This window comes from Hyperolius riggenbachi, chromosome 7 (genome assembly GCF_040937935.1).
Source record: "Hyperolius riggenbachi isolate aHypRig1 chromosome 7, aHypRig1.pri, whole genome shotgun sequence".
In the NCBI taxonomy this organism is placed as follows: Eukaryota; Metazoa; Chordata; class Amphibia; order Anura; family Hyperoliidae; genus Hyperolius; species Hyperolius riggenbachi.
Window position 1 is genome coordinate 3,034,595 of NC_090652.1, and position 26,695 is coordinate 3,061,289.

General features: G+C 48.4%; 2 protein-coding genes across 2 annotated transcripts in view; both read right to left on the reverse strand.

Moving 5' to 3' along the window:
• Window positions 1-318: 318 nt before the first annotated feature.
• LOC137525311 (taste receptor type 2 member 123-like) lies at window positions 319-1,248 on the reverse strand. Its single transcript, XM_068246365.1, has one exon. The coding sequence runs from the start codon at window positions 1,246-1,248 to the stop codon at window positions 319-321; it is 930 nt and encodes a 309-aa protein (XP_068102466.1).
• Window positions 1,249-15,551: 14,303 nt separating this feature from the next.
• SEPTIN12 (septin 12) overlaps window positions 15,552-26,695 on the reverse strand; it is a 178,400-nt gene continuing 167,256 nt past the window's right edge. The window contains exons 5-6 of the mRNA XM_068246367.1: window positions 20,226-20,324; window positions 15,552-16,411 (exon numbers count right to left, since the gene is read on the reverse strand). Of these exons, the coding sequence (XP_068102468.1) occupies window positions 15,552-16,411; window positions 20,226-20,324 (959 nt within the window). The remainder of the gene's footprint in view (window positions 16,412-20,225; window positions 20,325-26,695) is intronic.

Sequence of the window (26,695 nt, forward strand, 5' to 3'; positions counted from 1 at the left end):
ATTATTTGTGTGCTAGGCACTGTACATACACATGTTGTCTATCTCATCATGTCACATGTCACTTCGGGTATCCTTTAAACATGAAAATCGCCATAATCAACTTCAATAGAAAATGCCTTCAGAACACGAAAATCGGAACACAAAATTCGTTATTTGCCTGTGGCACATTGAAATTCAAAAAATTCATAATTCAGTTGTTGATCAACCTTACTGCCTACAAATCAGGAATATTAGGCAAACCCGAATTATAATAGTTCTCATTACATTTAAATGGAGCCAGACGGGGCAAAATATCGGAGCAGCCATTATTTATTTGTTTTAAAGCTTTGCCTCCCTAAAGATGAGACATTTTGGAAAAGGCAACCAGTTCAAGAATCTTTGAAGAGCCTTCTCAAGTTTTCGGTTTCCTCTGATAAGAATCAGAGGTGTGGACACATGATTAAGGGCTGAAAGCACAGCCGAGATATATTCTGGAGCGCTGGAGGAACTTGGAATAGTCCAGATCACCTCGGTAATGATCCGGATGATGGAAGAGATCAGCAGTGAGAAGATGGTGACAATGGTGTGAGTATGGGCCTGGGTGCTGATGGCTCTGGAGCTGCCGGGGTTGGCCTGGATATTGCCGATGTGTCTGCAGAGGGAATAACTGATGATTCCAGTAGACAAGCAAAAAACGATAAAAGACACAATCATTAGAAAAAACATCAATGCCTTAGAATATAGCCGAGGGTCATGTTTGGTGAAGGCCAGTTCACCAGTGTCATCGAAAGTGTTATTTGAGTAACCGTGTTTTGAAACCCACGAGAAAGAGAAGTAGCCCAGTACCAAAGACCCAATTACATTCATAACAAGAACCTTGTGTAATAATTTTGGAAAAGTTTGTTGAAGGAGGGTGTAGAATTTCTGCTTCATGTTCACAATTTTCAAACAGAAGTACATGCTCAACAGGGTGGAGAGCCAAATAGTGCAAGACATGGAAGCCACACTCAGAGGTCTCAAACCATCCAACACAGTATTAAAAATGATGCCTTTTTCCATCAGCAGAATGATGTCCCCACAGATAAAGCCCAGCTGATGCAGCACATTGAGTAAACTAATCCCGAAAATGAGCTGGCCGTTGATGGGAAGACTTCTGGCATTGACCACATCCATAAGAATCACCAAAAGTATGAAGACATTCCCTGGAGCTGAGAGAAGTACTGTCACCAAGTCAGAAATGTAAGTAACTAGGAGTGGTTTCTGGGCCATGCTGTCTGAGATGTACGCTGGAGGAGGCTGATGGTTTATGATACCAGCCTGTCAGGTTAGAAATCTATTTCTTGATCAAGCAATGCCAAGCTTTATAAAGGACGGAGACCTGTTAGGATTTCATTTTCCTGAATGATGCTCCAGGACATGTAAATCCAAGCAGAGTATCAGTACGTTCATCTGAACTGCTTTGCAAATATCGTTTTTCAAAGTTCCCGAGTTCATTTATACGATGCTCTGAGCCTCTGATGTTTACATGAGTGATAGGGAAATAGTGTGAAACTTGAGAAAAACAGAGGTCAGCCATAAATATGACACACAAACACCCTAAAGCAAACCTCCGCCTGAAGGAGGATAGTGCGCAGTAGTGAGTCGTGGACCGCGTTCCATTGGACACGTGCGAGCGTTTGATACGCATAGACGCAGCGGACATCTGGGTAAATAACCCCCTGTCTCCCATGCACACACCTGAGGCAAGTAAGCCTCATTAGAATCATGAATTCGGCTAGTTATCTACCCGTAAGCCCATCACTACCTGTGAGCAGAGAAAGAAAGTAAGCTAGAAACTGACTGAAGTAGTGGTACGGCTCTGGATGGACTTGAGGCTTCACATGTCCTCCTTGCCCCCACCACTGCTGGCCAGAACCCTCTCCTGCTTTACCACCATGCCCCTGTCCTTGTACAAACATGGCCGTACTGCACAGGCGGTAGTAGGGTTCCTGCCCGTGCAGTAGCATAAAGCTGGTAACGTGTGGAGTAAACAGCCTTGCACAAGCAGCTTCATGCTACTGCACAAGTGAGAACTCTACTGGCACCTGCGTATTATGGCCACGATCTCACACTGGAGCACGCAGGAGCATGCTCAACCCAACACTGATCACTTCGGGAGGAATCAGGAAGCCTCTGGGCTAGTGGTGATGGTTTATTTTGGGGTGCATTGATGCAGAGGCGAACGAGCCATTAGGCAGCTATAAATTTTCGCCTAAGGCGACAGGAAGAGGCAAGGGCGCTTCTGCACTGAGTAGTGAGAGAAGAAATGCCTCTCAGCTGACTCAGGTGTCAGTTTACACAGCAGCAGCGGGGCTGACTGGACTTCAGCTCAATGATTCAAAGAACCACAGTAATGAATGAGTCAGTGAGAGAAGGCACTCATCCTAGTCAGGGATCCGAGGAGTACAGCATCATCAGCTCCTGAGTCCAACTCCTGAGAATTCAGTCCCTCTCTCTCTGCTACTGCTAACTGCGTGGATGTAGAGACTGTGTAGCAGCCAGGCATTGACTTCCCCCCAGGCCGCCTTTCATTCAATGATTTAGGGTTGGTCCTGTGTCTGCTGTATTCAGGTTTGTTGATGTAAGGCAATGTAAAATACTAGGCTAGCTGATAAAAGTGCAATTAGAGGGCAGGCAAGCTGGTAAATATACACAGCATGATGTAGAACTCGTCTGGAGGGTCAGTGGGAAAAAATCTGTCTGGTCTCTCTCCATTGTTATAATGACTGCATGTGCAGATAAGGTCTTAAACAGGTTGAAACGTTTTGACAGTCCCTAGACTCCAGGAGGGCTGCTTGCTGACTTGTGTAAGAGATTGGCAGGGACAGCAGTCCTATTACCAGCAACTAGTCTCTGTGTAATGTGGGACTGCAATACAGATAAACTGCTCCATCTCAGGCTATTCTCAGTCTCACTCCACTCCTCCTATCTCTGTATGTGTATAGTGTATGTCTACTGTGTGCTGTGTATAGTGTGCTCTCTGTGTGTGTGTGTGTGTGTGTGTGTGTGTGTGTGTGTGTTGTGTGTTGTGTGCAGTGTGTGTACTGTGTGTGTGTGTGTGTATGTTGTGTGCAGTGTGTGTACTGTGTGTGTGTGTGTGTGTGTGTGTGTGTGTGTGTGTGTGTGTGTGTGTGTGTGTGTGTGTGTGTGTGTGTGTGTACTGTGCTGTGCGTGTCTAAAGTGTGTGTGTGTGTGTGTACTGTGTATAGTGTGTATGTTGTGTGCAGTGTGTGTACTGTGTGTGTGTGTGTATGTTGTGTGCAGTGTGTGTACTGTGTGTGTGTGTGTGTGTATATAGTGTGTGTACTGTGCTGTGCATGTCTAGTGTGTGTGTGTGTGAGTGTGTGTACTGTGTATAGTGTGTATGTTGTGTGCAGTGTGTGTACTGTGTGTGTGTGTGTGTGTGTGTACACTGTGTGTGTGTGTGTATAGTGTGTGTGTGTGTACTGTGTGTGGTGTGTGTGAGTGCATGCCGCAATAAGTATATTTTATGGTGAAACGCTCTGCTGCATAACAACTATTTTCTGGTGAACCCATGCCGCAATAAGTACATTTTCTGGTGAAACGCTGCTGCATTATGATTTTCGGGGGTCTTGGGGGTGGGGTTCACCACAGGAGTGGTGTTCACCATGAGGGGTGCGGGGTATGGGACTGGGGGCAATCACGGGGGGGGTGGGGGGGGGGGGGTGCCACAGGATTTCTCGCCTGGAGTGACAAAATGGCTAGAGACGCCCCTGCATTGATGTATAGGCATTTTTAGTGTTTCCTTTTTGTGTTTTTAATAAGTACTGTATATACTTGAGTATAAGTCAACACAAGTATAGGCCGACCCCACAACTTTTACCTAAAAAAACCTGGGAAAAAGTTATTGACTCGAGTATAAGCCGGGGGTAGGAAATGGCACCGTGCAGGTGGAATTTCAGGGGGAATTTTAATGATGGCCATGTGTGTTTCCTTTAAAGGACAACTGTAATGAGAAGAAAATGGAGGCTGCCATATTTATTTCCTTTTAAACAATACCAGTTAAGTGCGGCCCTGCTGATCTATTTGGCTGCTGTAGTGTCTGAATTACACCAGAAACAAGCATGCAGCTAATCTTGTCAGATCAGACAATAATGTCAGAAACACCTGGGGCTTGATTCACAAAGCGGTGCTAACTGTTAGCACGCCTGTGAAAACCCCCTTAGCACGTCTAAACAAGCTTTTCGCGCATAAAACTTTACGCGCGCAAAATTTTATGCGCGTAAAACTTTACGCGCGTACTGCACAGAGCGCAGGGCGCACCGCGCGAAGTGCCCATTAAAGCCTATGGGACTTAGCGCGCGTAAAACTTTGCGCGCGTAAAACTTTATGCGCGCAAAGTTAGTGCGCGATCTGATTGAGAAATCCGGTGCTAACCTACTTAGCACCCTGGTTAGCGCGTCTAAAGACTTTAGAAGTGCTAAGTAGGTTAGCACCGCTTTGTGAATCAAGCCCCTGATCTGCTGCATGCTTGTTCAGGGCAACAAAAGGAAGGAAGAGAGTTCCGCACAAAATCCTATATGGAATGTAGTCCCAACTTTATTGAAGTATATAAAAGCTGAACAGCCTGGTAGCTAATGCTTGTTCAGGGGCTATGGCTAAAAGTATTAGAGGCAGATAGCAGCAGGATAGCCAGGCCACTGGTATTGCTTCACAGCAGGGGTGCTTGGATACCCCTTTTTAAAATCCGAATTGATCCGGATCCGGATACCCAGATATCCGGATCCGGAATCCGGATCCGAACATTCAGATATCTGAGTTTATGCGGATATCCGGACGCATTATCCGGGCTATCCTGCCGGATTCGGATATCCGGAGAGCAAAACCGGAAGTGCCATTTAAACTGCTTTAAAAACGTTTTTAAGGGTATATGATGCATGTAGCATCATTATTTTTTAAGGGGGAACACTAGTTGATGATGTGGGGACTTAAAATCCCCCCCCCCAAAAAAAAATAAAAAAAATGGCTGTCAATTAACATTAGGCCTAGCGGTCGTGCAGCCCACATTGTGTCCAAAGTCCAATCGCACAACTGGGACATGACAGTTTTCAGCCCAGACACCTCCAAAAAATTACGCAGCAATTGTGTTTTGGGTTAAATATAGGTGGTATAAGTGGCCTGTGGCACCCTGGCCTGGCGGTGGGAGCTGCACAGGCAGCAGGAGCAGGGCAATGCAGCAGCAGCAGGTGTAAACAGCAGGAGCATGCCGGACATGGCAATTGGCACTTGCCACGTGGCATTTGTCACGTGGCACGTGGCACTTGCCACATGTCACTTGCCACGTGACACGTGGCAAGTGCCACGTGACATTTGCCTGCCAAGTGCCACATGACACGTGCCAAGTGTCGAGTGACAGTCAGACAGCAGAGGAGAAGACACTAGTGCACACTAACTGTCACACTGGCACTGCTCAAAGCACAGCAGTTCTGTAGGAAGCTAACACAGTAGTACTACTACTCTAACAACTACTAGCACGCTGACTGCAGTACTACAGTACTAACTACACAATAACACAGTAATCCTATCCCCTAATCCCTAACCTAACCTATACCTAAGGCTAATAGCTGGCCAGCAGGCAGCAGCTGGCCTGGTCTGTGCACAGCACACACACAGACACATAGCAGCTGCCTGCAGCACACACTCTGACTGTCACACACATGACATCAAGCTAATTACTGATTTAACAATAGTGTAGTGATAGTGAAGGGGTTAATCACTGAACAGCTTATCACTGTGTGTACACAGCCCTTGGTAGGCCAGCCCAGCAGCAATGGAGCACAGCACACACTCTGACTGTCAGACAATGAAATCAATCAAGCTAATTAACGCTTTAAAAATAGTGTAGTGATAGTGAAGGGGTTAATCACTGAACAGCTTTAGGTTTATAACTGTGTACAGCCCTTGCTAGGCCACCAGCACTGGAGCATGTCTCTCAGTGTGCCTTCAGCAAGCCAGGACGATATGTCTCATCATGGCAGCCCTCCTTATTACACAGGGGGCTGGCCAGTGTTCCTTTCTGTGATTGGGTGCCAGCGTTTAGGCTGGGAGGCTTCTGATTGTCTCAATGAGGTCAGGTTCTCTTCTGTGATTGGTTGCTAAGGCTTCTGCTGGGAGCCCTCTGAGACATCATCACCTTAGTTACAGTATTTCGGATCCGGATATCCGGGTCATGCGGCCAAATATCTGCAGATAGCTATCCGGATTGCTATAGATATCTGGAATCCGATCTGGATAGCGTAAAAATGGTCCGGATATCCGGAATCTGGATGAGCACCCCTGCTTCACAGGATATAAAGATGGCAGCCACCATATCCCTCTCGCTTCAGTTGTCCTTTAATAGTGAACACATAAATAAGTAAATAGAACAAAACAATGTTGACCATTTAAATAAATCCATGATCAGAAAATACAGTTAAAACGATCCTGTAAATAGTACTACTACTAGTAGTACTACTAGTAATACCACTGCCCCCATAGAGCAACTACTGCCCCAATAGAGCAACTACTACCCCAGTAGAGCAGCTACTACCCCAATAGAGCCCCAACTACTGCCCCAGTAAAGCAAATACTACCCCAACAGAGCAACTACTGCCCCAGTAGAGCAACTACTACCCCCATAGAGCAACTACTGCTCAATAAAGCAACTACTGCCCCAATAAAGCAACTACTGCCCCAATAGAGCAACTACGATCCCAATAGAGCAACTACGATCCCAATAGAGCAACTACTGCCCCAGTAGAGCAACTACTATCCCAATAGAGCAACTACTGCCCCAATAGAGCAACTACTACCCCAGTAGAGCAACTACTGCCCCAATAGAGCCCCAATAGAGCAACTACTGCCCCAGTAGAGCAACTACTACCCCAATAGAGCAACTAATGCCCCAGTAGAGCAACTACTACCCCAATAGAGCAACTACTGCTCAATAGAGCAACTACTGCCCCAATATAGCAACTACTGCCCCAATAGAGCAACTACTACCCCAATAGAGCAACTACTGCCCCAATAGAGCAACTACTACCCCAGTAGAGCAACTACTGATCTAATAGAGCAACTACTACCCCAGTAGAGCAGCTACTACCCCAATAGAGCCCCAATAGAGCAACTACTGCCCCAATAGAGCAACTACTACCCCAACAGAGCAACTACTGCCCCAGTAGAGCAACTACTACCCCAATAGAGCAACTACTGCTCAATAGAGCAACTACTGCCCCAATAAAGCAACTACTGCCCCAATAGAGAAACTATTACCCCAATAGAGCAACTACTGCCCCAATAGAGCAACTACTGCCCCAGTAGAGCAACTACTACCCCAATAGAGCAACTACTACCCCAGTAGAGCAGCTACTACCCCAATAGAGCCCAAATAGAGCAACTACTGCCCCAATAGAGCAACTACTACCCCAACAGAGCAACTACTGCCCCAGTAGAGCAACTACTACCCCAATAGAGCAACTACTGCTCAATAGAGCAACTACTGCCCCAATAAAGCAACTACTGCCCCAATAGAGCAACTACTACCCCAATAGAGCAACTACTGCCCCAATAGAGCAACTACTGCCCCAGTAGAGCAACTACTACCCCAATAGAGCAACTACTGCCCCATTAGAGCAACTACTGCTGCAATAGAGAAACTACTACCACAACAGAGCAACTACTACCCCAATAGAGAAACTACTGCCCCAATAGAGCAACTGAATGTGTCCAAGGTAAAACAAATAATAATAATAAAGTGCAACCATGTGTGCTCACCGAGAGAAAGACATGTGTGAGGTCAGTGCAGCACCTTGGTTGGGGGGCAAATATGCACAAATGTAACCCCCCGGAGTTCATCCCCACCATAGACACAGGGGAGCTGTGCGGCAATAGCTGTGGCGGCCCCCTTCCTACATGTGATGGATGTGCCCTCCGGAGTGTGGAGATCGGTGCATTCTTTTTAAACTCACAGATATGCGCCCCCAAGAATCTTGTTTAACTTCCAAGGTCCAGGTACTGCAGCACCATGCTCAGGGGGCGGGCCTTTGTATATGCAGAGCGGGGAGTGCTTCTACCTTAGCCTTAGCCTGTCAGTCCAGTCGCATCTCTATGATCCCTGCAGTGGCACATATGATGTCATAGTGATGAGACGGGACTGACCAAGGGCGTAACTAGAAATCACGGAGCCCCCCTGCAAAACTTCGGATGTGGCCCCTCCCACCAAGGGGGCTGGGCACTGTACACAAAAGCCTGACACACATTGTATAGGGACTGCCTACAAATCTTTGGGCCTGATTCACTAACCGGTGCAAACCTAGTTAGCACGCCTAAAGGCTTTGGGCGTGCTAAGTAGTTAGCATGCACCAAGCTGAATCAGATCGCACGCAAAGTACTGCGCAAAACTTTTCACGCGCAAAGGGCGGTTCGCGCAAAACATTGCATCGGGTGCGACAAAAACGGCGCACACCATGCGCCTACAACGGCGCATTTGGTGCGGCCTAAAAGTTGCATCCATGCACTGTTTAGGGCGCATCCTATGCGCCGTTATAGGCGCATGGGGTGCGCCATTTTTGTCGCACCCGATGCGACGTTTTGCGCAAGATACGCGCTAATTAGTGCATGCAAAGTATTTTTGGGCATGATAAGGGGCTTTTCACAAGCATGCTAACAGTTAGTACCACTTTGTGAATCAAGCCCTTTGTATGCAAAACTTTGTATGATTCATTACCAGTGGCTGATCAGATGCAGTCATAAGAACAATTGTGCAGAGAACAGAACATTTTTACTCTCATTGCCCTTAGTTGTCAGTCTCTCAGGACTGGTCCACCTGTGACTTCTGGGCCCCCTGCAGCTGCATCCCTTGCAAGGTTTATTGTTACGCCCCTGGGACTGACAGGCTAAGGATCCCAAAGCAGACCAATGAGAAAGAAGCACTCACCACTCTGCATATACTAAGGCCCGCCCCCGACCACACAGGGCTGCAGATACCCTACCTAGCCCTTGGAAGTTAGAGGCACTCCAGTGAAAATAATGTAATAAAAAAGTGCTTAATTTTTACAATAATCTATATATATATAAAATCGGATGTATGTGTGTGTGTGTATGTGTGTATGGGCCTGATTCACAAAGCGATGCTAACAGTTAGCACGCTGGTGAAAAGCCCTTTATCATGCCTAAACTCAGTTTAGGCATGATAAGTTTAGGTGTGATAAGTTTAGGTGTGATAAGTTTAGGTGTGATAAGTTTAGGTGTGATAAGTTTAGGCATGATAAGTTTAAGCACCAACTGGGTTAGCACCGCAGTGCACAGCTGATCAAAAGTTTTGCGCTAGCAAAGTCTGGTGCACTTTGCATAGAGTTTAATGGCGCTGCTTTGCGTGCGGGACTTTGCAAGCGATCTAAACTTACCTAAACTTAGCATGCCTAAACTTATCATGCCTAAACTTATCATGCCTAAACTTATCACACCTAAACTGGCTTTTCACCAGCGTGGTGCAATGGTTATCATGCCTAAAGTCTCTAACTGGGTTAGCACCGCTTTGTGAATCGAGCCCAATGTGTGTGTGTGTATGTATGTGTGTGTGTGTGTGTGTGTGTGTATGTGCCGCTATCACTTGAAAACCCCATGACCGATTTGAACGAAACTTGGTATACAGATCGCTTACTACCTGGGATGATAGGTTCTGGGGGTCTCGCGTCCCCCCTGCACACGTGGGCGGAGCTACAAACAGCAAATCACATTTCACCCATTCAAGTCAATGGAAAAAATGTAAAAGGCTGCCATTCTCACAGTAGTCAGAATCAGAATCAGAATCAGAATTTATTTCGCCAAGTACAACGGTGGGTTGTACCCGGAATTGGTTTTGGCACATACAGGGTCGTTGATGAAAAGAAAGAACAAGAAAGTAGCATACTGTTAAGCATGGTACATACGTAGACATGGGACAAGCATACATAGGACAACATTAACAGCTTGTGCATACAATGAAGCAGAGCCTCGTAAACAGTTAAGCATGGTACATACGTATAAACAATAAAAGCAGAACAAAAATAAAAAGCAAAAACAAGGGCATTACAGCATACACATACAGTTAACGTAATACAAGCATAGCAATTACATACACTGATAGCAGGAGCAGAAAAGAGTGGGACAGGAGGAGCAGCCTGAGAGCTGATATGAGCGCTGCCATTTTCGGCACAGGACGATACACAGCGACACGCTCCCAACAAGACAGGTGCAACCGATTGTCCACGGAAAGTAGAGAGAAAGCAGAAGCAGAAGCAGCGGAGCATCGTGATGGAGGTGGACAGCAGAGTTCACTCGAACCAGGAGTAGCGCTTCTAATTACAAGTCCGCACGGCTGGGTACTGAGGGCGCAGACACAGTGGGGGCCCTGTGGTGCCCGGGGGCACTCATGCTGGGCAGCAGTGATGGATGTGGGGCCTGGGGCCGCCCCGGCTGGGCGGCAGGGTGGACATGAGGCCGGGGGGCACCTCGGCTGGGCAGCAATTGGTGGACATAGGGCCGGGGGCACCCTGGCTGGGCAGAAGTGGTGGACGGGGCAGCGTACCTCGTCTGTGGCTGCAGACCTCACCCGCAGCAGCACTGTGGATGGCCTCCCCATGGGCACCGGGGGGGGGGGGATCCTGTGTGGCCTCTCCTGTGGGCCTTCACACCCAGCACTTTGGGTGGACCTGCCGGATGGCAGGGGATCCTGTGTGGCCTCTCCCGCGGGAACTCACCCGCAGCAGACGGAGCAGCACTGTGGGTGGCCCTGCCGGATTGAAGGGGATCCTGTGTGGCCTCTCCTGCGGGCACTCACCCGCAGCAGACGGAGCAGCACTGCTGGTGGCCCTGCCAGATGGGATCCCGTGTGGCCTCTCCCGTGGGCCGCGGTGTTTGGGCGGTCTCCCTCCGCTGCTGTGGCCTCTGGTGTCCCTGGGCAGCAGCGCCGAAGTAGCCCCACGTGGTGGGGGGCCGGGAGGGAAGTGTGGCTGAGAGGTCCTGCAGCCGCCGGCGTCCTCCTCGATCTCGCCACCCGCAGCGGCCCTGAGATGGCAGTGGGGGAGCACATGGCTGATCAGCTCACCGCGCGATCAGCTGGCAGCCCGCAGCCGGCCATCCAGTAGGTGAGAGCCTCCGTGAGCCAGTCCGTGTCTCTGCCTCTGTTCCCCGCATCCTCCTCTATAGATTAAGGAGGGTTAGGGGGTAAAACATATAAGAAAGAGAGGGACAGGAGAAAAAGAGGCCGGAGCCCTGTGGTCGTGGCTACCGGTGCGGCGCCATCTTGGAATGGAATATCCAAGCCACAGTCCCCACACTTGGCACAGTTGGTCACTTGGTGACCGAAGTTACAAATCCAGGAAAAGTGGGTGGGGCATAAAACAGCCAATCAAATTTCAGCCGTTCATTTTAAATGGGAAAATGTAAACTGCAGCTTTTCTTACACTGTTAATCGCAGGGTTCTCAAACTTGGCACACTTGGTCACTGGGTGAATGTGATTAAGATTTAGGAAAGTGGGTGGAGCCTACAACAGCCAATCAAAATTCAACTTTTGATTTTCAAAGGGAATATTTAAACTGCTACCATTCTTATACTGTTAATAGCAGATGCCTCAAACTTGGTACAGTTGGTGACTGGGGTTCAAATTCAGAAAGGGGGCGGAGCCACAAACAGCCAATCAGATATACAAAGTATTGATACCAAGGACCCCAAAGCTGATAAACTTGGTAATTGAGTGACTATATGTCAAGGTTACAAAAAGTGGGCGGTGCCAGAAACTTAATTTTTTACATGGCAGGGTTCCCAAACTTGACACAATTGGCCACTGGGTGCCTGGGATTATTATTCAGAAATGTGGGTGGAGCCTACAACAGCCAATCAAAATTCACCTATTGATTTTCATGGGGAATATTTACATTGCTACCACTCTTACACTGTTAATGGCAGAGGCCTCAAACCTGAGACAGTCAGTAATTGGGTGACCAAATTCACTAAAGGGGGTGGAGCCACAAACAGCTAATCATATTTGTTAGATTGATTTCAGCCATTCTGTTATTGGCAGGGTTCTCAACCTTGACACAGTTGGCCACTGGGTGACTAGGATTAATATTCAGGAAAGTGGGTGGAGCGTACAGCAGCCAATCAAAATTCATCTTTTGATTTTCAAGGGGAATATTTACATTGCTGCCATTCCTGCACTGTTAATGGCACAGATTATTATACAGATAAGTGGGTGGAGCCTAAAAAAAACAATCAAAATTCACCAGTTGATTTTCAAGGGGAATATTAAAATTGCTGCCATTCTTGCACTGTTAATTACACAATCCTCAAACCTGATACAGTTGGTCATTGGGTCACTGGGGTTCAAATTCAGAAAAGGGGATAGAGCAGGCATGGGCAAACTTGGCCCTCCAGCTGTTGAGGAACTACAAGTCCCACAATGCATTGCAGGAGTCTGACAGCCACAGTCATGACTCATAAAGGCAAATGCATTGTGGGATTTGTAGTTCCTTAACAGCTGGAGGGCCAAGTTTGCCCATGCCTGGGACAGAGCCACAAACAGCCAATCAGATGTGTGTCATTTCACTGGGAAAATACAAATTATTGATGCCAAGGAACCCAAAGCTCACAAACATGGTCATTGAGTGACTGTGTGTCCAGGTTACAAAAAGTGGGCGGAGCCAAAACAAATTTCACTGGGAAAATGTAAACTGCAGCCCTTCTTCACTGTTAATGGCAGGGATCTCAAACTTTGCCAAGATAGTCACTGAGTGACTGAGATTAATATTCAGGGAAGTGGGTGGAGCCTATCATAGCCAATCAAAATTCACCTGCTGATTTTCAAGGGGAATATTTAAATTGCTGCCATTTTTACACTGGTAATAGCAGATGCCTCAAACCTGCTATAGTTGGTCATTAGGTGACTGGGGTTCAAATGTTGGAGAGGGCTCAGAGGGGCACAGCCACAAACAGCCAATCTGATTTGTTTAATTTCTATGGGAATATACAAATTATTGATGCCAAAGACCCCAAAGCTCACAAACTTGGTCATTGAGTGTTCGTGCATTAGGGTTAGAAAAAGTGGGCGGAGCCAAAACCGGTAAAATACATACACGGGCGGGCAGTTCCAGGTCATTAGTGGGCGGAGACAAATACAAATTTCACTGGGAAAATGTATACTGCAGCCATTGTTACACTGTTAATGGCAGGGTTCTCAAACTTTGCACAGTTGGTCAGTGGGTGACTGGGTTTAATATTCAGAAAAGTGGGTGGAGCCTACAAAAGTGAATCAAACTTCACCTATTGCTTCTCAAGGGGAATATTTAATTGCTGCCATTCTTGCACTGTTAATGGCACAGGCCTCAAACCTGGTACAGTTGGTCATTGGGTGACTGGGGTTCAAATTCAGAAAAGGGGGTGGAGCCACAAACAGCCAATCAGATTTTTTTTCATTTCAATGCAAATTATTGATTCCAAAGACCGCAAAGCTCACAAACTTGGTCATTGAGTAATTGTGTGTTAGGGTTAGAAAAAGTGGGCGGAGCCAACACTAGCCAAATACACACCCGGGCAACGCCGGGCAATCAGCTAGTTATGTATAAATGATTTAGTCAGTGTTTGCCCATTGTAAAAGCTTTCCTCTCCCTGATTTACATTCTGACAATTATCACATGGTGACATTTTTACTGCTGGCAGGTGATGTCACTGGAAGGAGATGCTGCTTGCTTTTTTTGGCAGTTGGAGACAGCTATAAACAGCTATAAACAGCTATTTCCCACAATGCAATGAAGCTCACAGACAGGAAACTGTCAGGACCATGGTCCTGGCATCACACTGTGGGAGGGGTTTCACCACAATATCAGCCATACAGAGCCGCCTGATGGTCTGTTTGTGAAAACAAATAGATTTGTCATGTAAAAGGGGGTATCAGCTACTGATTGGGATAAAGTTCAATTCTTGGTCACGGATTCCTGTTGGAGTCAGTAAGCTTAAAGTGAATGGGAACCGCATTTAAAAAAATGAGACAGATACTTACCCAAAGAGAGGGAAGGCTCTGGTTCCTATAGAGCCTTCCGGCTCCTCTCCTGGTCCCCTCGTTCCAGTGCTGGCTCGCCCGGTAGCAGTATTTGACTAAATTAGTCAAATACTACTTTACCCGGCCGAAGGAGGCTTCAGAAGTCTTCAGGGAGCCCGAGTGCTCCTGAAGAAGGGCGGCCCTGTACTGCGCCTGCACAAGCACGCTCTCTTGCACGTTCACGCCTGTGCAGTATGGAGCCACACGTCTTCGGGAGGACACGGCTCCCAAAGACTTCCAAATACCCTTTTGGCGGGGGATTGAAACGGGGGGGGGGAGCCAGCACAGGATAGAGAGCACCGAGAGAGGAGATGGAAGGCTCTATACGACCCAGAACCTTCCCTCTCCTTAGGTAAGTATTTGCTTCATTTTTTTAAAAATGCGGTTCCCATTCACTTTAAGCAAATACCAACCTCCATATGCTGGTGGGGACACATGCCGCTCCACATCTATCACAAGTACGGCGGTAAAGACGGGGCGTTACCGCACAGCTCCACTGTGCCTATAGCGGCATGCGCTTGGGGGCGAGGGGGGCTTACATTTGTGCATAGTGCTAGACTGACTTTAGTATAAGTCGAGACCCCCCCCCCCCTTTTGGTCACAAAAGCTCGGCTTATACTCGATTATATATGGTATTTATATTGGGCAAGTGTCCACCTGTATGCTGACAGGCGGTCAGAATTATAAACGTTTATTAAGTTTAACCAGAAGCAGGAAAGTACAGGAGAAACCATTGCTGACTTGTTTTAAAGCAAACCTTTCACTTTGGGAAGGCAAAAGGCAGATACTTACCCCAGTAGAGGGAAGAATCTGGATCCTCCAGAAGTCTCCCACATCCTCCTGTAGACCACCGTTGGACGCCGAGCCCCCCGAAGCTCACAGCTGCACTCCCGTAGGTGAACAAGCATGGCCCTTGTCGAGGAGCTTTAAGCTATATACACATGGGACACAACTGTCCCCTGTTGCATGTAGCTGAGAGACCAGGGAGCGACAGCTATCCACACGTCTCGCCAGAAAGGCAGAGACGCGGCGGAAGCAGTCTGTGAAGGGAGCTTCCCCTGGCCAGATGCTCCATTCACTTGCGTTTGTCTCCTGTCGCTAGTCCGCATACACAGGCAGTATGCGTGGCGGACTAGCAACAGTTGCGGAGACAGAAGTTGCCAGCGATTGAACTTTTCAATCGCACGGCAACTTCACTATCCGGCGACAGTTCGTGGTGCATGCGTCATACACACGGGGCAACTGTCGCTCAGACATGTGCGTGCCACGTGTTTGTGGCGACAGTTGTGCCCCGTGTGTATGAGCCATTAAGAGGGATCCCAACACTGGAAAAGTGAGGAGGAAAGGGATGGGGAGGCCAAGGGGTCATCCTGAGGATTCTCTCTACTGAGTAAGTACTAATAAGTATCCCTATCGTGCACTTCCTTTCCTTCAGGTTTCCTTTAAACTTTTGCCTTTCTAAATATCAGACTTTTTGGAAATAGGGCACCAGCTTAAAAACTTGCAGAAACTTTTCTCAAGTTTTCTGTTTCCCATGATAAGAATCAGAGGTGTGGAAACGTGATGAAGGCTGGAGAACGCGGCCATAGCAAGTATAGCGATGTGGTAGACATTCGGAACAATCCAGATAAGCTCAGTAAAGACCCACATAATGGAAGACATCAGCAGTAAGAGGATGTTGACAATGGCGTGAGTATGGGCCTGGGTGCTGATGGCTCTGGAGCTGCCGGGGTTGGCCTGGATATTGCCGATGTGTCTGCAGAGGGAGGAGGTGATGATTCCTACACATAGGCATAAAACTAGAAACGATACAGTGGAAAGAGAAGAGACCAAGAGTTTTAAATATGTATCATGCTCATGCATTGTGAAGGCCAGCTGGTGGCCATTGTCATGAAAAGTACTATTTTGGAAACCATGATATGAAGACAAGAAATAGGAGCAGAAGGGCAGTACCAAAGATCCGACCACAATGACCACAAGAAACTTGTGAAATAGTTTAGGAAATGTCTTCTGAAGAAGGATGTAGGATTTTTGTTTCATGTTCACAATTTTTAAGCAGAAGTAGACGCTCAGCAGGGTCGAGAGCCAAAAACAGCAAAGCATGAAAGCCACACTCAAGTTGTCAATGGCCATATGCAACACGTTATTAAGTAATAGTTCTCTGTTCACCAGCACCACAATGTCCCCAAAGATAAAGGTCAGCTGATGCAACACATTGAAAAAACAAATGCCGAAAATGAGCTGGTCGTTTATGGGAAGACGTCTGGAATTGACTACATCCCTCAGGATCACCAAAAGTATGAAGACATTCGCTGGAGCTGAGAGAAGAAATGATACAAAGTCAGAAATGATAGCGGCAAGTTGTGATGTTACTGCCATGCTGTCTGAGGTCTATGCGGACGTCTCCGGTCATTTGTGATATCCGCCTGTAAAGTGAGGAATCTATTTCTTGCGTAGTCAATGTCATGGTCCTTCTGGAGGAGGAGAGGGAGTCAGTAGATTATTTTCCTACGTAATGTTGGAGAACTTGTAAATGATAGCAGCGTATCTGTGTGCTCATCTCATCTACTTTGCAAATATCATTTTTTCCAAGTTGCCGTGTTTATTTATATGAATACGGTGCTCAGATGTTCCGTGATAGGTAGGGAAATACTTGGATACAGGACCAAAATACACAACAGTAATAGAAACTGCAGGTATTAAAGACTTCTTTCAGGCTTTTTTTTTTTCTAAAGTACTTGCTAGCAGAAGTTTGGGCCCACGGGTGGTCAGCACAGGTCACATCAATCAAGCTAGTGAGTCTGAAAGAGGTGCAATGTTTTGGTAGCAATTAGTGCCAGGGGGTGGAGCAATGCCTGATGAGGCCTCCTTCCCATGGGCAGCTGAAGGCAGTGAACTCACCACTTGACCACCGGCCGAGAGCTCGTTGCCAGCGCTCGGCACGGGCAGAGGGCAAGCAGCCCCCCTATGGAATTATGTATGAGCATGGTGGTTGCCATTCTCAGATGCGACATGAAATGATTGTTTGTCGATTGTTGCCGGTGGCCAGGAGGCTGAACCTGATAAGCGGGCAGTTCAGCCGCCCATGGAAACTCCTTAGCAGGTCTTAACCAGGTCCCTGACGAAGGCATGGATACACCAAAACGTGTTGTGACATCACTGGCACACGGCAAACCTAACGGAGGTGCCTGCAGTCCATTTACCACACCCAGGATGACCACCGCTAATGGTCACAGAGGAGGGATGTACATTGGGGTTAGTCCCCTCGAAAGGCTCATTATACACTACTGTCTAGAAAGTGTTTTTTATCCTTGTGTGTTTTGGCTTAATAAATAATAGCACACTACAGAGCGCTCCTCCATTGGTTTTTCTGATTGAAAAAAATGATTAAAGACAAACTGGGGTAAAGTAGTGCTTCCCCTCTTTCACTTTAAGGCAGGGGTGTCAAACTGAAATACAAAGTGGGCCAACATTGAATTCTGAGACAAAGTCACGGGCCAACCTCAATGTCTAGTGGCTACCCTCTGTAACGATTGGTGTCAGCCCACAGAGAGAATCTGATTGTTGGCGATCTGCAGAATTGCCAAGAATACAGATATACCCGATTATGGATGATCTGCAGAATCATCAATAATGCGAGTATGAACTAACCTCTGGACACCTAAAGTGTGAGTGCTTGGTGCAACAGTAACAAATTAGGAATTCCTGAGGAGCAGGAGTCCCAGGAACACAAATGAGCCACAGACACTACTGCAGGCAAGGATCAATAGACAATAAGATCCTAATCTGCAAAGTAGTGAGATCACCAGGTGGAATGAGGTGATCAACTATGCTGCTACTGAGAGTCCCCAAGGCTAGGAGACCTCGGTTTAAGGCTGAACACACCAAGATGGAAATGGGTTATTCAGACCTTAATGCAGCGCAGTATTTCCGAGGAGCGGAAATACTGGAACCCCTCAGGCTAGATACCTAGAACTGAGGGTAGCGTAGTCAGACAGGCAGGTTCAGCAACTCACGGACAGAGACAGTACAGAATCGAGAGACAGGATCAGTGTGTAGTGCAATCGGCAATAGTTCGGCAATGAGATCAGAAAGGCAAGGTACAGAATCAGAAGACTAGAGCGTAGTCAGGCAAGCAAGAGGTCATAACAGATAAACAATGCAATTAGTACTTTAAGCTATCAAGAAACTGACTCAGTGTGGATTCCCAGCTCCTGCCGGTTCTGGCACACTGTTGGATCTAGCTAAGGTCTGAGAGCTAGCACATATAGTATTCGCAACAGCAGACAGGGAATGACTGGCATACAGGTCCTATATGTACTGGAAGAGCTCCTTCGCTCCGCCCCAGTCATTCATCCAATCAGAAGAGCGGAAGGAGTCAGCTGACCGGCTTGGTCAGCTGACAGCCCTTCTTCTAGCATGAAGGTCCTGTCGCTTGGCCCGCGCGCGCGTAAGCCTCAGCCTCTGAGTGACAGAGAGGCTGTGTGCAGTATCCGTGTTGGCAAGAAGATTAGTAGATGCCGGCTGAGTAGCGGGAACTGCTGCCATGCCGCCGGCCGCGGCGGCGTTGTCCCTGCTGCCCTGAGGCTAGATGTCACAAACTGACAGTGCGGTGGAAACCGCCGGCTGAGACGCAGAAACCACCGCCCTGCTACCGCTTGCGGCGGCGGTAACTCTGCTAACCTTCACACCCTCCCTTATAAAGTTCCCTGGTGTCTAGTGACTCTCCTCCCTCCCCTAAACAGTTCCCTGGTGTCTAATGCCTCTTCTCTCCCTTATACAGTTCCTGGCTGTCTAGTAGTGACCACCCTCCCTTGCCTATACATCACCGTGGTGTCTAGTGCTTTCCCCCTCCCTCCCCCTTATGACTTCCCTGGTGATCTAGGGCTTTACATCCAATATAGAATCACTGGTGGTCTAAAGAGGGCCAAACATAATGCAAAGTGGGGAAACCACTTGAGGGCCAAATTTGAATGCTCTGAGGGCCAGATTTGGCCCGCGGGCCAGAGTTTGACATGTATGCTTTAAGGCATTCTCTGGTATTCTTGTGCCCCCCTCTTTCTCACAGCACTGCCTGGTAATCTAGTGGCCCCCCTTCAACCCAGTAAATATCCCTGGTAGCAGAGTGGCCCTCCACTTTCCCTTTAAGGAGTTCTCTGGTAGTCTAGTGATTGTCCTTCCTTCCCCTTTAAATGCTCCCTGGTACTCTAATGGTAACATGTTTCTTGTATCAAAGCACAACAACCTCTATGCACTCTGGTCAGTAATGCGCTATAACCAGGCCTGGCAGCCTTTCAAGAGAATATACAAATGTGTTGAAGCGCAAAACAAAAGTTGATATGCATACACATAAACCACACGTTTACATAAGATATGCCAAGTGCACCATTGATTGGTAAATGTCCCATCAACATTTTTTAGTTATCCAATATACATGGTACAGGGCTTGATGAAATAGACAGTCCCAGTTTTCTTTCTTTCCTCCACCAGGATCACCCAAATTAAAACAGCCTCACCAGATGTATCTGACTACTGCTAGACTGGTGAAATCTGCACTCATCCAGGGCGCCTCGGTGCCTCAGGGTCCGGGTACTTTTACCACTTTAGTTAGTGAAGCATTGAATCTTCAAGCTTGGCAATCTGCGTCCAGCCTCCGCCCGATCGATTTCGTCACTGTCTCATGTCTGGCCACTCACTGCACAATATGCACACGTGCGGTGAGGTGGGGCTGGCATGCTGAGCAGCCAATGGCAGGAGTGGAGGCAGTACATTAATCCCAGTGTGGCGTCCAGTCTCTGTGCCCCTGATGAGTCATGAGACAGTGATGAAATTGATTGGGCAGAGGCTGGACGCACTGGGAATTGCGGAGACTACAAGCGAGGAGGACGTGCTATATTTACATCTATAGGATAGGAAACTAATGCTGCTGGGCCCTGCATAGGCCACGGGGGAGAGCCCGTATGAAAACTCTGTGCCTGAACTAAAGTCTACCTCATGTGAGTGCAATTTTTTAATAAAGATATTGTTTGTAAATGGAATTACGCTATATGAGGCTTGTTCTTTGAGGTAATGCAAAGCAAGGTTGCCAAGCTTGAAGATTTAATGCTTCATTAATTAAAGTGGCAAAAGTACCCGGACCCTGAGGCACCGAGGCTCCCTGGATGTGTGCAGATTTCACCAGTCTAGCAGTAGTCAGATACATCTGGTGAGTCTGTTTTAATTTGGGTGATCCTGGTGGAGGAAAGAAAGAAAATTGGAACTGTCTATTTCATCAAGCCTTGTACCATGTATATTGGATAACTAAAAAATGTTGATGGGGCATTTACCAATCAATGGTGCACTTGGGATATCTTATGTGAACGTGTGGTTTATGTGTATGCATATCAACTTTTGTTTTGCGCTTCAACACATGTGTATACTCTAATGGTAACCCCCACATTCCCCGGTGTTCTAATGGAATACCCCTTGTCCTCAATGCATTCCCTGCCTGGCATTGGTAACTCTTTCCCCTTTAAGACTCCCTGGTGATCTAGGGGTTGCCCCTTTAAATCCCTGGTGTCTAGCACGCCGGGGACAGAATTGTCATTTTTCACATAGGGTCGCTATATCGCGCGGGCGCGCGCGGAGATAGCACCTTTATGCTGGGAGGAGGCGCGTCAGCTGACCCGCTGGTCGGCTGACGTCAGAGGGGACTCACGCCGCTCAGGATTGGCTGATTGGTAGTGGGCGCGGCTATGAGGTCTCCTCTGCTTCTTAAGCCTTCTCCGTTCTCCTGTCTGCAGTTGCGAATACATACGTGTGAGCGCTCAGACCTTAGACTAGTATCCGGTGTGTTTTGATCTGGGAGGAAACCAGGGATTTCACACAAGACTAGGATTATTGTATAATCGTATTATTGATATTCTGTGTATGACTCTGGCTTATCTCTGACTCTGCTATTGCTTAACGTTTCTGTACCTCTGCCCATCTGATAGTTGCTGAACCTCTGCCTGAATACCTACTACCCTTTTGCCTACTGATCCTGTACTGTATCTGCCTCTCTGTTGCCGAACCCAGCCTGTCTGACCTCTCTACTCACCAGTGGGCCCTTGCCACTGGTGAGGTGCTTTTCTGATAGTACCCACCAGTAGTGTTGGGCGAACATCTAGATGTTCGGGTTCGGGCCGAACAGGCCGAACATGGCCGCGATGTTCGGGTGTTCGACCCGAACTCCGAACATAATGGAAGTCAATGGGGACCCGAACTTTTGTGCTTTGTAAAGCCTCCTTACATGCTACATACCCCAAATTTACAGGGTATGTGCACCTTGGGAGTGGGTACAAGAGGAAAAAAAAATTTAGCAAAAAGAGCTTATAGTTTTTGAGAAAATTGATTGTAACGTTTCAAAGGAAAAATTGTCTTTTAAATGCTGAAAATGTCATGTTTCTTTGCACAGGTAACATGGTTTTTACCGCCAGGCAGTCATAAATGTAATAAAGATAAGAGGTTCAATAAACAGGGACCGGTAACGCTAACCCAGCAGCAGCAGCACACGTGATGGAACAGGAGGAGGCGCAGGAGGAGAAGGCCACGCTTTTTGAGACACAACAACCCAGGCCTTGCATCAGGACAAGAAGCGTGCGGATAGCATGCTTTTTACCGCCATGCAGTCATAAATGTAATAAAGATAAGAGGTTCAATAAACAGGGACCGGTAACGCTAACCCAGCAGCAGCAGCAGCACACGTGATGGAACAGGAGGAGGCGCAGGAGGAGAAGGCCACGCTTTTTGAGACACAACAACCCAGGCCTTGCATGAGGACAAGAAGCGTGCGGATATAGCAGCAATGCTTTTTGCCGCCATGCAGTCATAAATGTAATAAAGAGAAGAGGTTCCATAAACAGGGACCGGTAACGCTAACCCAGCAGCAGCACAGAGCACACGTGATGGAACAGGAGAAGGCGCAGGAGGAGAAGGCCACGCTTTGAGACACAACAACCCAGGCCTTGCATGAGGACAAAAAGCGTGCGGATATAGCAATGCTTTTTGCCGCCATGCAGTCATAAATGTAATACAGATGAGAGGTTCAATAAACAGAGACTGGAAACGCTAACCCAGCAGCAGCACACATGATGGAACAGGAGGAGGCGCAGGAGGAGAAGGCCACGCTTTTTGAGACGCAACCCAGGCCTTGCATGAGGACAAAAAGCGTGCGGATATAGCAATGCTTTTTGCCGCCATGCAGTCATAAATGTAATACAGATGAGAGGTTCAATAAACAGAGACTGGAAACGCTAACCCAGCAGCAGCACACATGATGGAACAGGAGGAGGCGCAGGAGGAGAAGGCCACGCTTTTTGAGACGCAACCCAGGCCTTGCATGAGGACAAAAAGCGTGCGGATATAGCAATGCTTTTTGCCGCCATGCAGTCATAAATGTAATACAGATGAGAGGTTCAATAAACAGGGACTGGAAATGCTAACCCAGCAGCAGCAGACGTGATGGAACAGGAGCAGGCGCAGGAGGAGAAGGCCAAGCTTTTTGAGACACAACAACACAGGCCTTGCATGAGGACAAAAAGCGTGCGGATATAGCAATGCTTTTTGCCGCCATGCAGTCATAAGTGTAATACAGATGAGAGGTTCAATAAACAGGGACCGGAAACGCTAAACCATCCCAGATGTTCATTGGTCATGTTACTTGGTTGGGGTCCTGGAGTGTTGCGTAGTCGTTTCCAATCCAGGATTGATTCATTTTAATTTGAGTCAGACGGTCTGCATTTTCTGTGGAGAGGCGGATACGCCGATCTGTGACGATGCCTCCGGCAGCACTGAAACAGCGTTCCGACATAACGCTGGCTGCCGGGCAAGCCAGCACCTCTATTGCGTACATTGCCAGTTCGTGCCAGGTGTCTAGCTTCGATACCCAATAGTTGAAGGGTGCAGATGGATTGTTAGACACAGCTACGTCATCTGACATGTAGTCCTTGACCATCTTCTCCAGGCGATCGGTGTTGGAGGTGGATCTGCACGCTTGCTGTTCAGTGGGCTGCTGCTGCATGGGTGTCAGAAAATTTTCCCACTCCAAGGACACTGCCGATACCATTCCCTTTTGGGTACTAGCTGCGGCTTGCGTTGTTTGCTGCCCTCCTGGTCGTCCTGGGTTTGCGGAAGTCAGTCTGTCTGCGTACAACTGGCTAGAGGAGGGGGAGGATGTCAATCTCCTCTCTAAAGTCTCCACAAGGGCCTGCTGGTATTCTTCCATTTTGACCTGTCTGACTCTTTCTTCAAGCAGTTTTGGAACATTGTGTTTGTACCGTGGATCCAGAAGGGTATAAACCCAGTAATTGGTGTTGTCCAGAATGCGCACAATGCGTGGGTCACGTTCAATGCAGTCTAGCATGAATTGAGCCATGTGTGCCAGAGTCCTACCAGAATCCTCATCATCCTCTTGTGAGCGTTGTGATAGTTGTTGTGATGCATCATAGTCGTCACCTTCCTCCTGGTCTGCTTCTGCTGACCATTCGCGTTGAATTGTGGAAGTCCAACGTGCACCGCTCTGGCCCTCGTCAGTGGTGGCATGAAATTCCTGCTCCAACTCCAGCTGTTCCTCCTCCTCTTCTTCGTCATAGCTGCTGGGGCCAGCGTTCCCTGAGGCGGATGGCCTGATGTTGGTACCATCACGCTGATCGTTTTCTCCTTCAGATTCCCCCAGTTGCATCATGACAGCTGTTTCCTTGATTTTTAACATCGACCTCTTCAGTAAACACAGCAGTGGTATGGTAATGCTGACTGAAGAGTTGTCACTGCTCACAAGCAACGTGGATTGCTCAAAATTTTGGAGGACTTGGCAGAGGTCCAACATGTTGGCCCAATCGGATCCACAGAAGCTTGGCAGCTGGCCGGATGCGCCTCGGTACTGCGCCGTCATGTACTGGACCACTGCACTCTTCTGCTCGCAAAAGCGGGCTAGCATGTGCAGCGTAGAATTCCAGCGCGTAGGGACATCACACAGCAAGCGATGGTGGGGGAGATTGAAGCGCTCCTGCATCTTGGCGAGTGCCCCCGAAGCAGTACTGGAAGTTCTACAATGTTTGGCCACTCGACGCACCTTCAACAGAAGATCGGCCACGCCTGGGTATGTCCTCAGGAACCGCTGAACTACTAGGTTCATCACGTGCGCCAGGCAAGGGATGTGTGTCAGCTTAGCCAACCTTAAAGCGCGAATGAGATTACTCCCATTATCACACACAACCATGCCCGGTTTCAGGTCCAGCGGTGCCAGCCACAAATCCGTCTGTTCCTTTATTCCCTTCCAAATTTCCTCCCCTGTGTGCTGCTTATCCCCAAGGCAGATTAGCTTCAGCAATGCTTGCTGACGCATGCCAACAGCTGTGCTGCACTGCTTCCACGATCCTACTGCTGCTGGATTAGCGTTTCCGGATGAGGTACAGCTTTGAGATGCGTTGGAGGAGAAGGAGTCAGAGAGGTAGGTGCTGCTGTTATCCAGTGGGAGGGACGGCGGTGCAGCTGTTTGTGGCGTGGGCAACACCCGTGCCGTAGCAGGTGAGGAATCGCTGCCAGGCTCCACAAGGTTCATCCAGTGCGCGGTAAGGGAGATGTATCGACCCTGGCCGAACGCACTCGTCCAGGTGTCAGTGGTGAGGTGAACCTTGCAGGCAACGGCATTCTTCAAGCTTCGGGTTATTTTGCTGACCACGTGCTCATGCAACTCAGGCACTGCAGAGCGTGCAAAGTGGTAGCGGCTGGGAACCACGTAACGTGGGATGGCCACTGACATCATGCCCTTGAAGCTGTTTGTCTCCACCAATCGATATGGCAGCATTTCGCAGGCCAGAAGCTTGGCTATGCTGGCTGTTACTGCCACGGCCCGGGGGTCATTTGCTGGCAATTTCCTCTTGCGCTCAAACATCTCCGACACAGACAACTGAACCGTAGCGCTGCACACGGAAGGGCTGTTGGTTGTTGTGTTTGAAGAACACTGGGAGACCTCAAGAGCACTACTCCGGAAAGTGACAGTGTCAGCGTCGTCTGATGTTTGTGAATGTTGTGAACCACGCAATGGCTGGGCTACTGCTGCTGCTGAGGCGGGTCTGGTGAACCCAAGGGAGGCAGTGTTGTTTCTGGTACCCTGTCCTGACGCGTTTGCCCAAAGAGTGGGATGTTTGGATAGCATGTGACGGCTCATGCTGGTGGTGGAGAGGTTGTTAATACTTTTCCCCCTGCTCAGGCGGGTCTTGCACACCTTGCAAATCGCCATGGTAACATCCTCAGTGCAGTCTTCAAAGAAAGCCCAGACTTTGGAGCACCTGTCTCCTTGCTGGCGATTTCTGTTTGCTCCTCTTTTGCCTCTCACTTGAACTTCCACGCTTGTGGTGCCTGAAATTGCGCGCCGCCTACCTTGTGGCACAAGGCGAGCTCGTGCAGCAGTGGGTTCTTCAACAGACTCATCTGTGCTGCTGCTACGACGGCGATGTTCTCGTTCACAAACAAAATCTGGGTCTCTGTCCACATTGTCCATACCCTCCTCTTCCATCTCCTCAAACTCGTCATATGTCATTGTGGGCCGCCGCCGTGGAGTAGAGCTCCCCACAACAACCTCTGCGCAGCACACTCCAACGTCGTCTTCCAGATCTTGTCGGCCGACCTCCTGCAATTGCAACCCCTCCTGCACAAATTGCTCTGGGATTTGGGTTTCCGAGTCCTCTTCGGACTCGCCTTGTATTTCAGTGCGCGGTGCATTTCCCACAGTTAACGGTTGTGAATCCAGGCACAACATTTCTGGCTGTTCCTCCATTGACCTTTGAAAGGTGGAAGTTTGTTGGGCTGGGAATAGCTCCTGCGAATACCCCATTGTGTCCTGAGGTAATTCATCGGACTGGTTATCTGGCAGTTGTGTGCGTGGTGTCGCTGCCGGTTGTGTCAGCTTTGTGCCCACTGGCTCCTTGTAACTGGCTGAGGACTCGGACCTCGTGCGTGATGTGCTGGTGCTGCTTAACCCACTGCTGGACGCTTGAGAGGTCATCCAAGTAATTATCTGGTCCTGTTCTTTTGGATTTGTGAGGGTTGTTGTCCTGGACAACATGGGCGGTATTGAGTGGGTTTTCTTGGGTGCTCCCCTGTGGCCTGTACGTGAACCGTCAGGGGAAACACCTCTTCCCTTGCCCCTCCCTCTTTCACCGGATTTCTTCCTCATTTCACTTATCCTTACAGTACACGCTGACTGGCAGCAGTACAGTGGCAGTACAGAAATGCTATACAGTACCACTATTCCCAGCAGCGACACAGAGCACAATGCTATACAGTGACGGGTGAGCGGTGTACCACTATTCCCAGCAGCGACACAGAGCACAATGCTATACAGTGGCGGGTGAGCGGTGTACCACTATTCCCAGCAGACACAGAACAGTACACAGAATGCTATATAGTGTGGCTGAACGAGCGTTGTACCACTATTCCCAGCAGACACAGAACAGTACACAGAATGCTATATAGTGTGGCTGAACGAGCGGTGTACTACTGTTCCCAGCAGACACAGAACAGTACACAGAATGCTATATAGTGTGGCTGAACGAGCGGTGTACTACTGTTCCCAGCAGACA

Bases quoted from the DNA above. Each gene is read 5' to 3' on its own strand.
- LOC137525311 (XM_068246365.1), bottom strand. From the start codon at position 1,248: ATGGCCCAGAAACCACTCCTAGTTACTTACATTTCTGACTTGGTGACA.